Source organism: Littorina saxatilis, linkage group LG8, assembly GCF_037325665.1.
Source record: "Littorina saxatilis isolate snail1 linkage group LG8, US_GU_Lsax_2.0, whole genome shotgun sequence".
Taxonomy (NCBI): Eukaryota; Metazoa; Mollusca; class Gastropoda; order Littorinimorpha; family Littorinidae; genus Littorina; species Littorina saxatilis.
This window is the reverse complement of record NC_090252.1, coordinates 45,781,966-45,795,693: the sequence shown is the minus strand read 5'-3', so window position 1 is coordinate 45,795,693 and position 13,728 is coordinate 45,781,966. Positions and strand designations below refer to the sequence as shown.

General features: G+C 41.2%; 1 protein-coding gene across 2 annotated transcripts in view; it reads right to left on the bottom strand.

The window, feature by feature from the left end:
* The window catches only part of LOC138973650 (nicastrin-like), a 50,735-nt gene that overhangs the window by 13,704 nt on the left and 23,303 nt on the right, over positions 1-13,728 (bottom strand). Inside the window, exons 11-15 of one of the 2 annotated variants that reach the window (XM_070346379.1) lie at positions 12,516-12,603; positions 10,327-10,475; positions 8,034-8,160; positions 6,247-6,344; positions 4,379-4,496 (exon numbers count right to left, since the gene is read on the bottom strand). In XM_070346379.1, the coding sequence (XP_070202480.1) occupies positions 4,380-4,496; positions 6,247-6,344; positions 8,034-8,160; positions 10,327-10,475; positions 12,516-12,603 (579 nt within the window). In that variant the 3' untranslated portion in view covers position 4,379. The remainder of the gene's footprint in view (positions 1-4,378; positions 4,497-6,246; positions 6,345-8,033; positions 8,161-10,326; positions 10,476-12,515; positions 12,604-13,728) is intronic. The other variant, XM_070346378.1, reaches the window with a different exon arrangement.

Here is a 13,728-nt window from a genome sequence, read left to right as displayed (position 1 = left end):
AGTTTGAAACAGTTATCTTCCATAGTTCAGGGTCAAGGTCACTTCAAAATATGTATACAATACAACTTTGAAGAGCTCCTGTGACCTTGACCTTGAAGCAAGGTAAACCAAACTGGTATCAAAAGATGGGGCTTACTTTGCCCAATATATTATATATAGGTGAGGTATTCAATCTCAAAAACTTCAGAGAAAATGGGAACAAGAAGGGCAAAGCCCATACGACTCACATGCTTTACACATTTTTCCTACCAAAATACATGTGACCTTGACCCAAGGTCAAGGTCATCCAAGGTCATGCAACACAAAGCTGTTAATTCAAGACATAGGAAGTACAATGGTGCTTATTGGCTCTTTCTACCATGAGATATGGTCACTTTTAGTGGTTCACTACCTTATTTTGGTCACATTTCATAAGGGTCAAAGTGACCTTGACCTTGATCATATGTGACCAAATGTGTCTCATGATGAAAGCATAACATGTGCCCCACATAATTTTTAAGTTTGAAACAGTTATCTTCCATAGTTCAGGGTCAAGGTCACTTCAAAATATGTATACAATCCAACTTTGAAGAGCTCCTGTGACCTTGACCTTGAAGCAAGGTAAACCAAACTGGTATCAAAAGATGGGGCTTACTTTGCCCAATATATCATATATAGGTGAGGTATTCAATCTCAAAAACTTCAGAGAAAATGGGAAAAATGTGAAAAATAGCTGTTTTTTAGGCAACATTTATGGCCCCTGCGACCTTGACCTTGAAGCAAGGTCAAGATGCTATGTATGTTTTTTGGGGCCTTGTCATCATACACCATCTTGCCAAATTTGGTACTGATAGACTGAATAGTGTCCAAGAAATATCCAACGTTAAAGTTTTCCGGACGGACGTCCGGACGGACGTCCGGACGGACGGACGGACGGACGACTCGGGTGAGTACATAGACTCACTTTTGCTTCGCATGTGAGTCAAAAATGTGAAAAAGAGCTGTTTTTTTAGACAACATTTATGGCCCCTGCGACCTTGACCTTGAAGCAAGGTCAAGATGCTATGTATGTTTTTTGGGGCCTTGTCATCATACACCATCTTGCCAAATTTGGTACTGATAGACTGAATAGTGTCCAAGAAATATCCAACGTTAAAGTTTTCCGGCCGGCCGGCCGGACGGACGGACGACTCGGGTGAGTACATAGACTCACTTTTGCTTCGCATGTGAGTCAAAAACTCAATATTTTCAATGTACCTTATTTAATATGATAATAAACAAGGGCATGACCTTTCCGACAGAGCATATTCAGTGTTACAATTTCGTACCTATTCCCTCAATACGATGTAACTAACACATCTATTCCAGCAGACAATATCTGTATCGTACCATCATGAATATGTCAGTTACAAGTCTCTGGGCATAAAATAATGACAGACTTAGAAACCACATCGAATCTGATAACGTGGAATTGATTGCAATTAGTTTCAGCCACAATATAACGTGGGTACACGAAGTCTACTGATAGAGCCAAAGTTACTTGTGCATCTTTATACCCCAAAACAGACAATATACCCCCAAAGCAGATGATACATATCTCAAAACATGTCCCATGTAGTTCAACGTTTATTTACAGTTGGGATGAAACTGATTGATACTGAAGGATAAGGATAAGATCAGATAAGGATAAGATTTCATATAGTCCTGTGAGGTTACCCTCATGGACATTCGGGCTGCTTTCTCACTGGGGAAAGCAAGCTGCCATACAGCATACATCGCTACCCATTTTTAATTTTTTTTTCTCCCTGCATGCGTGTATTCATGTTTCCAAGCCCTGAAACTTTCGCTGTGAACTTGGGTACTTTATCGTGTGAACTTGGGTACTTTATCATGTGAACTTGGGTACTTTATCGTGTGCATGTGTGCACACAGGGGTGTTCCGCCATTTAGGAGAGTCGGCACAAAGTTGACTGGGAAATAAATCCCTCGCCAAACGTGGGGATCGAACCCACGCCGATAACGACAACTGGTTTTGAAGCCAGCGCCGCTACTTCAGGGATGTTGCCACAAATTCATACCTATAGGACAAATGTCCTGAGCTCTTCGGCATCAATAGGACATTTGACTGCTTTCAGACGTTTTAATAGGACATTATAATTTTGTGCAAAACACAAAATCATGATCCCACACACATATCAATATATGCACCAACATTGTGTGCGTATATTGTTTTATCACTTTTGTTTCAAACAGGACACACACAAAAAAGAAACAAACAAACTAAAAAGCAACCAAAACTTCAGCACTCTTACTTTGATTGGCACACAAACTGCATGATTTCCTGATAGAGCTTTTTCTTGACATATTCGACAAAACAGTTTACCTATATAGATGGTCTCTTTGCTGTCAAATTCTAACCGACTAGTACTAAACAGGGTCAACATGAATAGTTAACCTTATTAAAAGACAGTCTGTGCGAATGTCCTGTTGTACCGACACGTACATCTTCAAGTCACGAAACTTTACTTTCCGTGATTGTGGAGGTTTCAGCGGCGACACTGACTATCATTGGCGCTGTCATTTTCTGGAATTATGCTATTGCTAGCCGTGTTTTCCCATGTTCTTCTTGGCCCTAATGTAGCACACGATGCCGTTGAAACGCCAAACGTGTTCAGCTTTTTTGTTTGTTTGGCAGGCTTTAGCTTTTTTCAGTGGCATAATTCAGTGCCGTGCGCTTCAACTCTAACCGAAAGCAAATTTAAGCATACGCGAGCCTTGGTCAGTTGAAGTTGTCTCCCGTACTCCTAACTTTAGTGTGCTGTCGGAAGACGGGTGTACGCAAACAGCTCATACCGCAAACGGTTCCGAAAACGCAAGATCTGCACTGCACAACTTCAGTGCACCTGTACGCGAGAGCGCTCGGTCACTTTTTGAAGATTTTTATCATGAAAGGAAAATGATCAAATAACGCGCTGTCCGAAGGAATGGAGTTCTTATCGGACAATGACCGCGCTCAGTTGAAAACGATAAGACATCTGACCGCTATGCGGCTAAGTGAATCGGATATTTGAGCCTTTTAATCGGTCTATGTCCGATGTCCGACGCCTAACGACATCCCAGCTACTTCCCCGCCCCTGTTTTCCTACTTGAGCCTTGATGGTATTGTCTCTTGTCCTCTAGGAAACTGGCTTATATATAAGACCAAAACTAAACATCAAAGACCTTCCAAAAACTATGAAGTGTTGCTGTGCACAACAACAAAAATAGCCTCTGCAACAAAATTCATTCAAACAGGGCAAAGAAGTCAGATTTAGCCACACACAAAAGTTAAAGTAAACAAATTATGAGGTTTACATGAACTTCAATGATATTTAACTAAAGACAACAGTTAAAATATTCAGAGGACACAAGAAAGAATACCGCAACACTCATGTAGATAATGAACTGTGTCTAACAGTCTACTTCTAGAAGCAAGCAAGCAAGCAAGCAAGCAAGCAAGAAAAATTAGGATAACTGAAACCGACCATTTGAGAAACTTCAGGTCATGCATTACAGGTACCAACTGTAGCAACTGGCACAATGTTGAACATCCATGCAAACGCCATGATAAATGTGAAACAACAGTGCCTTTCCTAAAGAGTTCTCTTCCCCTCCACATGCAAATTCTCCTAAATACAATTTCTGTAGTTTTGAAAATGTTTGTCTGTGCTGTAGTTGTTTAAACAATAAAAGATAAGTACACTGGTGACCTTTAAATCACATTTTATGCTATCATAAAAACAACAACAACATATGTCTTGTCTGAAAGTATAAACAGTCTGTTCCAAGTACTAAACACTTTCTTCTGCAATTCCAAACACCAAATTTAAAAGAACAACGAATGCAACCTTAAAAAAAACAATCCTGGCACATAACCTGAGTCCTCAGATTTAATCGCATAAAAAAAATAATTCTGCAGTGACTTAAAATCTTTGCATAAATGACAATGCAACATTCCCGCTGATGGAAAACAGCAATAACACCACTTGAAGCTGCTTCTAACACTTCTAATTCTAAAGGTTGTTACTGTATATTATGACAACACAAAAGACCTTGCAGCCACTAAAAAAACAGAACAGAGCAAACACAGAGACCGAGATAAAGAGAAAACTAAAGACACCACCGACTTTCAACAGCACAGAGTCAAAAACAAGACCGACGCAAGTAAAACACAGTCACCGAGAAAGCAGTGGAAAAAAAAAGAAGAACCACCCAAACGGGATTCAGCGGACGAGGAAAAGGAGGCTCAGGACAACGTAAAATCAGCACTGTGGCACTCTACTGCGGCCAAGAACCAGCCAATCAATAAAACATCAACATCACAGAAACACGTTAGTGGAATGTGCGGTGAAGTACACACCTTATCTGGTTTGATCGGGTGGGGCGTTTTGAAACAACACGTCTGCACTGGAGTTGATGAAATACACGGCTACCAATGAGATCAGTAGCAACCCTATTCCCACTGTTAACGTAAGCACCTGCAACGCAAACCAGTTGGACAAAATCTGTTAAGTACACAAGCCAAGTGTGTTTGTGCATGTGTGCTTGTTGTGAGCATTTGTCTGTTGTATGTGTTTGTTGGCATGTTTTTTGACTGTGCACTGTGCTGCACTGCGAAAAAAATGTCATTCTTTGTATTTTATGCAAGCATGTATATGTGCTCTTTGATGAGTATTTTCCTTTTCATCAGAGACATAGTTGTATATATCGTGTTGTGTTTTTGATTGAACTTGTAAATTGAACTTGAGCTGTGGAGAAGCGCTATATAAATGTCGATTATTATTATTAAATATAAATGTCCATTATTAAGGCGGAGGGGGGGGGGGGGGGGGGGGGGGGGGGGGGAGAATGGGGGGTGGGGGGAATTGGGTGTAGGTAGGGGTGGGGGGACTTAAAAACCTACAAGAAAGACCAGTTTGGAAAAATCTATTCAGTATACAAGCAAAATGGGGGTGGGGTGGGGGGGGGGGGGGGGTGGGGGAGGGGGAAAGGAGTGTGTTTGTGATGTGGGGGAGGTTGGAGTGTCTATGTCACCGTGGGAGTTGGGGTTAAATAAATGAAAAATAAAACTGATGAAAACAATAATAGTGAAAGACTATAAGCACCTATATAGCGTATAACCACCATTTCAAAAGAATATCTGCCAGTCAGATACTCAAAAAGTTGGGAGCGGGGTGGGGGAAGGGTTGTGGACAGGAGTGGGTTGGGGGGGGGGTGGGGGGGTTGTATGTAATTGGGGGTTGGGGCAGGGGTGTGTGTATGAAATAAATAAAAATGAAAACTAAAATAATAGTAATAAATGAATACAAAGAAGATACCAACAATGAAACGTATGTGCATGTAAAGCACGAATCCAGAAAGTTATAATGATAAGAATCAGAAAGGACAAAAATTCTCTTAAAATGATCTCAGTTTATCCATATCAATGTAAAATTATATCAATTCATGCCAAACACTAATTGATAGATATGGCAGTTACAGTTAATTAAGAGCAATCATACAAATCATTCAAAAGAAAACTTGATTTTCTTTCCCTCAAAACCATTGACTTCCACCCAACTTAATTATTAGACATATCAGACAGCAATATATATATATTTAAACACACAAATATATGTTCTACAAAATTGGTAAATGGGAAAAAAGGCTTGGCTTCAAACACTGTTGTTTAATATGCATAACAACAGCTGGTAGTTGCACACAAAAAAACAACCCCCCAAAAACTCAGGATACAATTTTCCAGTTCAAACAGAATGTTTAGCACAGTGCAAAAACACTAAACAAAGTAGTTTACAATTTACATTACAAGTGACACTGATCCTAAAACTGACATAAATTTGTTTTCCCCCAAAACTGCAAAAGGTAAAAAACAGAAGACATGCAAATTTTGACCAAAAAAGAACACCAAGACACGAAAACCCTTGAAGAAGCAGACGCGAGACTGAGATGATAAAAAGTTCTACAAAAATCAGGCACCCAAAATTGTACAGCGGAGAAAATGTTTAAAACGCTGCTAGCTAATGCAAGACCCCTGACAGTTCATATATATGCAGTGTAAACACTAAAGAAGCAACTTACATTAAAAAAAAAAAAAAAAAAAAAAAAGGCTGACATTCTTTCCCCTCCAAAAAGAAGGTAAACACACAAAAAAGAGTGAAAGATAGAAAGAGACATGAAAGGCAGGGACAAAATCAATTATGGATTATCAAAGAAAAACAATCAGCTTACCTGGAACTGTTTGCTGGGTATCATAAACACGCGAATAGTGAAGGTATCCCATCTGGATTCTGTCCATGTGGAGTATTTTCTCGAATTCCAGTCGTAATCTGCAAAATAAGTGATGTGTCGTCACAATGTTGAATTCATCTGTAGAGCTCACTCGGCAAAGCTGAAGACCATTGATTTCTTCTTTTTTTCTTTATTTGGTGTTTAACGTCGTTTTCAACCATGAAGGTTATATCGCGACGGGGAAAGGGGGAGATGTGATAGAGCCACTTGTCAATTGTTTCTTGTTCACAAAAGCACTAATCACTAATCTTGTGCTTGCGTGTACACACGGGGGTGTTCGGACACCGAGGAGAGTCTGCACACAAAGTTGACTCTGAGAAATAAATCTCTCGCCGAACATGGGGACGAACTCACGCTGACAGCGGCCAACTGGATACAAATCCAGCGCGCTACCGACTGAGCTACATCCCCGCCCGGAAACGAAGGTGTTTTGCAAGAAAGAGAAAAGATATTAGAATAGAATAGAATTATCGCTAGGTCTAGCGATAATGGCATGAAGCGATGCCAATGTTTATGATTGCTTCAAGATTGTTAACATTCTCGTCCGTACGAGAGCAAAGTAACCAAGGTATTGCTTGATGACAGACAACAATCGTCGTAACGTAAACCAACGATCAGTTCCAGTCTGTTCGTCAAGGCCAGAGGAGGTCCTGTACAAAAGAGTCTAGGCAGGTTAGTAAATGATTCATAATCAGTAACTTTCTGATGAAGCCAATCCTTGTGTGTGTTCATGTAATCATTTGTCTGTTCGTTTGGAGAAATTAGAAGATGCGAGTATGTTATTTGCGTTCCATTTCTCAAGATGCTGATACATGTTCTGTTTCGTTTTACTTGCGCTAGATGAACGATTTGTTAACGGTATGCTACACTTTCTGTGCAGACACTGAATTCTCTACCTGGAGAATTGGATCAGCTGTTATATATATATATATTATACATATATCTACTCTGAACTGAATTCGCTAAATTGTTCGTCGTTGAAGAATCACTACTTGATGTAACCCCCCGTACCTGTTGTCTACGTCGACCTGTCGTCACCAGATCGTCGTCGTCTCAACATTTGCTGTCCGTCATCCTGTTTTCATGAGTTCTTCGACATCAAGCTAAGCGTCTTATACTACATCCCATCATCATCATATGTTCTAGATACTGTGTTTTCGCCAAGAACTTTTGAAGAAGAATGACTTGTGTTCTCCCATTGTGGGCATCTATTTATTAATTAACTTGTGATAAATAGAGGATGTTGTGAATTTTGAACAATGCATAGTTAGCCACTTATAAACAAAATTGTTCAAACTAATTAACGCTGTTGCGTATTCTTTGGCAAGAGAGTACAGTGTCAGCACAGAAAGAGATTGTGTGTATCTCGACCAAACATTAAATACCCTGGACCAATTGGTAAAATCGTCACGGGCTAAAAATGTGTAAGTAATAGCAATGTCGACGCCGCGAAGCGCCCTACTAGGGGGGTCCAGTTGTTTTGTTCTCCAAAGAACCGAAATGGTGCAATTTGGTGTCATCTGAGCTCCAAGTCTGCCATTAAATTCAGTTTTTAGAACCATTTTTGCCTCCCCCACTTATTTTTTCGGCGGACACTTTTGTTTTTTCAGCGGAACAAACAAAAAAATCGGCGGAAATTTGCCTTTCGGCGGACAATTCCTATGCCTGGAGATAGAAAAGAACAACGACAAACAATGAAATAACACTTTGGCTATCAATCAACTGACCTTCCATGTCATCAGCAAAGGCGGGAGACTCCGCCACAGACAGTTTGACGGTGTTTTTATAACACACAGCTTCCCTGGAGCCGCCGGGCGTCTTCATTGGTCCTTGCATCCACATGTAACTGTATCTCTGTAACACAAACACAAACACATTAACATAACATCTATGATGTTTCTCCATCCTTGCATCTACAGAAGTATCGACAGAACTCTATTTCCCTTCTTTGAGTCGTGTTATGTCAGAGTCTGACTTAAACTCTAATTTAGGCTAGCCCAGACCAACACAAATTTAAAAGAAAGTAAAAAGAAGCTTGTATGACCAGTATATCCATAAATGGTTTACAGAAATTGGTTTTGAAATTATCGAATGTTTAAAGATATTTTTGCATGTGAAGACTATGTCACACACTTGTCATATCAGCACTGTGTTTCAATGATGAAGTTTAGAACATTAAACAACAATTTGCCTGTACAGAAAGAACGTTATCTTAATATCCCGAGAATTTGCACCAAATGTGTATCACAAGACATAGGTGATGAATTTCATTATTTATTTGTCTGTGAATTTTTCAAAGAAGAAAGAGCTGAGTTGTTACCACCTTACTATTGGAAAAAACCTAATGCACTTAAATTTAAAAAGTTGTTTGCTACTAAGAAAAAGAAATTGCTAAAGAATATTTTGGACTTTATTAATAGAATTAGAATTTGTAACAGTTTTTCATAAATTTATTATTATTATTATTTTTTTTCCCCCCCTCCATTTATTTACTTTATTAGCATATATCATGATTGTATTGATTGTATTTATTGTTCAAAATGCCCCCATGGGTTATGGACTAATAAAACTTGAACTTAAAAAAGAATTCTAACTAAAACAATTCAATACAAAATGTTAAATGTTACTTCTTTTTTTTGACCAAACAATGGCATTTGACACAGATTCTTCTTCTTCTTCTTCAGCGTTCCAGAATTTTCTGGTGACGTATGAGCTCGTTTGCCCATTTGGGTTCCCCACACTATACTCTGATAGCATAGTCAGCTTCACTCCGCTTTCGTTGAGTAGGCATGCTGGGTATTTCCGTGTTTCCATTACCCACCGAACTCCGACATGGATTACAGGATCTTTTCCGTGCGCACTTGGTCTTGTGCTTGTGTGTACACACGAAGGGGGTTAAGACACTAGCAGGTCTGCACATAAGTTGACCTGGGAGATCGGAAAAATCTCCACTCTTAACCCACCAGGCGGCAGCGACCGGGATTCGAACTCACGACCTCCCGATTATGAGGCCGACGTCTTACCACCACGCCACTGCGCCCGTCGACACAGATTCATATTGACACTGTTCAACTCAACTGTTAGCACGGTCCCGTAGACTAATGGCCGCCTCAATTCATGTAAAATGTCCTATTTTGATAAAAAAAAAAAAAAAAGCTGGGCTGGTGATTTTTGGTATAACATCAAGCAGAATGACTCTTTTATCCCATGCAGACGGCTGGACAGGTCAAAGATGATTCCAATTTCAAAATCCCCATTTACAAGTCCCCTTTCTCTGAAAGTGAAACTTGTCACAAAACTGAAAGTATCTCAGAGACCAACTTCACACAACGGTTCACTTCCTCTGAGTCACCATCTAGGCAACGACCTTGACCTTTCCTTCACCACAGTTACAACCTTGTTTTAAACGGTATTTTATTCAGATAAACAATTTACAAAGCCATGAAGTGTATGCAGACCTGTTTACCCACACTTTGACTTTGGTGTACTTTTCACCGAGATTCAGCGTATTTTCAAAATATTGAGAGTATTTTGCAACTCACAAGAAACGTTCATGAGTTATTGCTTCAAGGGCAGCAATAACATTGTCCGTTTTCAGAAGTGGAACTTTTAGGCGTTACTGCTTTTCGCTTCGACATTTTCGTCAACGTGCTAGACTCGACGATAACAATGGCGGCAGATAAAATCTCGTCATATCACGTCTCATGTGATTACATTGACCAATCGTCAAAGCTGGATTTCATCCACTGGGCTATCGCGAGAACAGGCTTGGCAACCTACTTTCGATTACTTCTTCTTCTTCCATTTAGTGATCACGATCAAACTTGATTTTCTTTACGACCGTCGTATTTTTTTTTCTCTCCAAATGTATTGGTCGTATCCTAGGCAACTTTGCGTACAAAATACGGCGAAATCGTATGGGTAAACAGGTTTGGGTAGGATATAATAAAGGAGCACAACAAACTTGTAAATGGGCTCGAAGAGACAACCTTGACCTTTCATGACCTCTAATTGACTGACCTCATCACTGTCCGTGACCTTACAGTTGTCAGCGCTTCCGTTCACGACCTTGCCGGTAAAGTATCCAAGGACACGCTGAATGAGAGACGTCACCTGATTGGTGCTGCTCGTGACCGTGACGTAGAAAGGGAAAGGCTGCTTGTTCTTGTCTGAAAACACACACACACACATATATATACAAGATGTATGGGCAAAACAGGTAAACAAGAAGGATAAATACATAGAAATGAATCAAATCAGACCCACAATACGCATATGATTTTGTTTAGGTCAACAACAAAAAAGTCTGTTTACGGTATCCCGACCGACCCTATTTTTTCGCGCAACCCTAGACTTTTTTGGGGTACCGTATTTGACGGATTACAAGACGCACCGTTTTATTAGCCGCACCCCCGACTTTTAACAAAAAAATTGGGACGAGCCACGTATAGGCCGCATCACTATATTAGCCGCCGTCGAAAAAAATATAATCAGATCGTGTCAATCAATCAAAACAACCAGGCAAACGAAAGTACGGTATTTGGCGAAATCGGCTCCGAGAATAAACAAGTGAAACAAAGAAGAAAAGTGAAAAAGTTTGAAGAAAAATATCACACACACACAATTTGTAACCAACACACACATATAGTCCCGCCCGGAATAAGCTTTTTTGGGATGATTTACGACTTTTGCGCACATTTCGAGCAGACGAAAACACAACATGGCGGCTCTCGCTCCTCAAACTATCGCGAGACACAAAAAAACGAAATCGCGCGCGCGCGAGATCCTGATACATCCGGTGTTTCTCTGTACGCTATCTTGTCACGACGACTTGTTGACAAACGAAGATTCGCGAAAGAAAGAGAAAAGCACCGAGTCTTGAGTAGAGAGCTAATAAAGTACCGGTAATCGCTAATCGAGCGAAATGAAAATCCGCGGCGACTTCCATTAGGTGAATGCTATTCAAGTTTAGGTAACGTTTTAGCCGCATCTTTTTATAAGCCGCAATGCGATTTTTTTTTAAAAACAAGAAGGGCAAAGCCCATACGACTCACATGCTTTACACATTTTTCCTACCAAAATACATGTGACCTTGACCCAAGGTCATGCAACACAAAGCTGTTAATTCAAGACATAGGAAGTACAATGGTGCTTATTGGCTCTTTCTACCATGAGATATGGTCACTTTTAGTGGTTCACTACCTTATTTTGGTCACATTTCATAAGGGTCAAAGTGACCTTGACCTTGATCATATGTGACCAAATGTGTCTCATGATGAAAGCATAACATGTGCCCCACATAATGTTTAAGTTTGAAACAGTTATCTTCCATAGTTCAGGGTCAAGGTCACTTCAAAATATGTATACAATCCAACTTTGAAGAGCTCCTGTGACCTTGACCTTGAAGCAAGGTAAACAAAACTGGTATCAAAAGATGGGGCTTACTTTGCCCTATATATCATATATAGGTGAGGTATTGAATCTCAAAAACTTCAGAGAAAATGGGAAAAATGTGAAAAATAGCTGTTTTTTAGGCAACATTTATGGCCCCTGCGACCTTGACCTTGAAGCAAGGTCAAGATGCTATGTATGTTTTTTGGGGCCTTGTCATCATACACCATCTTGCCAAATTTGGTACTGATAGACTGAATAGTGTCCAAGAAATATCCAACGTTAAAGTTTTCCGGACGGACGGACGTCCGGACGTCCGGACGTCCGGACGTCCGGACGGACGGACGGACGGACGACTCGGGTGAGTACATAGACTCACTTTTGCTTCGCATGTGAGTCAAAAAGTCGCGGCTTGTAGTCCGTCAAATACGGTATTTGGAAAGAAAAAAAAAAAGAAAAATTCGGCACGCGTATTAACTATTATACACAAATATGAACTTCGTGCAGGTAGAATTAACGATAGACAAACAGAGAGACAGATAGAGAACAGAGAGACAGACAGAGAACAGAGAGACAGACAGAGATCAGAGCAAGAGACAAAGAGCGAGAGAGAGAAAGCAACAGAGAGAGAGAGATTAACAGAGAGAGAGAGAGAGAAATGCTGACAGTCAGGCAGGCAAACAGACCACAAGCCAGACCAGACAGAGAGAGAGAGAGAGAGAGACAGAGAGAGACAGAAATGCAGACAGTAAGGCAGGCAAATAGACCACAAGCCAGACCAACAGCCAGACCAGCCAGCCAAATTTAGACCAACTCACTAAGCGCATCTGCGTTGTCAGGACTGATGGTGTAGTTGAACAGCTCGCAGTGAGGACTGTGCAGAAAACAGAACAGCATGTGGTTCACCTGGAACAGACAAAATCACCAACATGTTCACCTTCCATCTGAGCCTGATAAGATAAAACAAAAGTTCCACTGTCGACAGAGGGACGTGGTGGTGGTATGCTCTCTGGAGGGGACGCTCACTCAGTCTGGCTCCGCGACTTAACAGTCAATGTCGTTAGTAGGGGGCATAGTAGGTGGTGGGCTGCGTCCGTTAGCTCGGGACAAACCCACTAGTGACTACTGAACACCGTTGAAGTGACTCAGCAGAAGCGGTGTCATCTTCCGAGGGTAGCCAACCACAGCGACCTGACATCCCCCATGGAGCGTCTGTAAAATCGACAAGTCTGGCAGCGGAACGAAATTCAGATGTGGATGGAGCAAGTGCAGAGACGGGGCGGTGTGAGAGCACAACAGGACAAGAAACAGGTGTAAAGACGGGGGGGGGGGGGGGGGGGAGGAAAGAGAAAAGTTCCACTGTTATTCCCCAGTCGTTTTAATTTGCAGCTGAATCGAATAAAATGTGAAAACCTAGGTCTTGAGTTTATAGTAAAAACTCAGAAAGATTTAACACATAAGGATAAGATAAGAATAAGATTTCAAATAGTCCTGTGAGACCCCATCATGGAAATTCGGGCTGCTTTCTCACTGAGAAAAGCCGGCTGCCATACAGTACGGCGCTTCCCTTTTTTTCCCCTCCTTTTTCCTGCATGCGTTTTTTCATGTTTCCAAGCCCTGAGACTTTCACTGTGAACTCGGGTTCTCTATCGTACGCACCCGTGCACACGGGGAAGTTCGAACATCCAGAAAAATCTGCACAAAGTTGACTCTGGGAAATAAATCTCAACCAAACGTGGGGATCTCATTTTCATTACTTTATTGTCCCATCGCTGAGAAATTTGAGTCGCTTCCTCCCCATGGAAAGCTAGCAGCAACGGAGTCGCGCTACCCAGGTGTCTGTCTGTTTAGGTGTATTCAGCCACCTGCACTTATGGCAGAATGACCAAGGTCTTTTACGTGCCATTGCGGTGACACGGGAGTGGGATATGGCTTCCGTCTCTGGGTCTGCACATAAAGTTGACCCGTGTCCGTCCCGGCCCGAATTCGAACCTGCGACCTTCCGATCACAAGTCCAGTGCTCTGCCAACT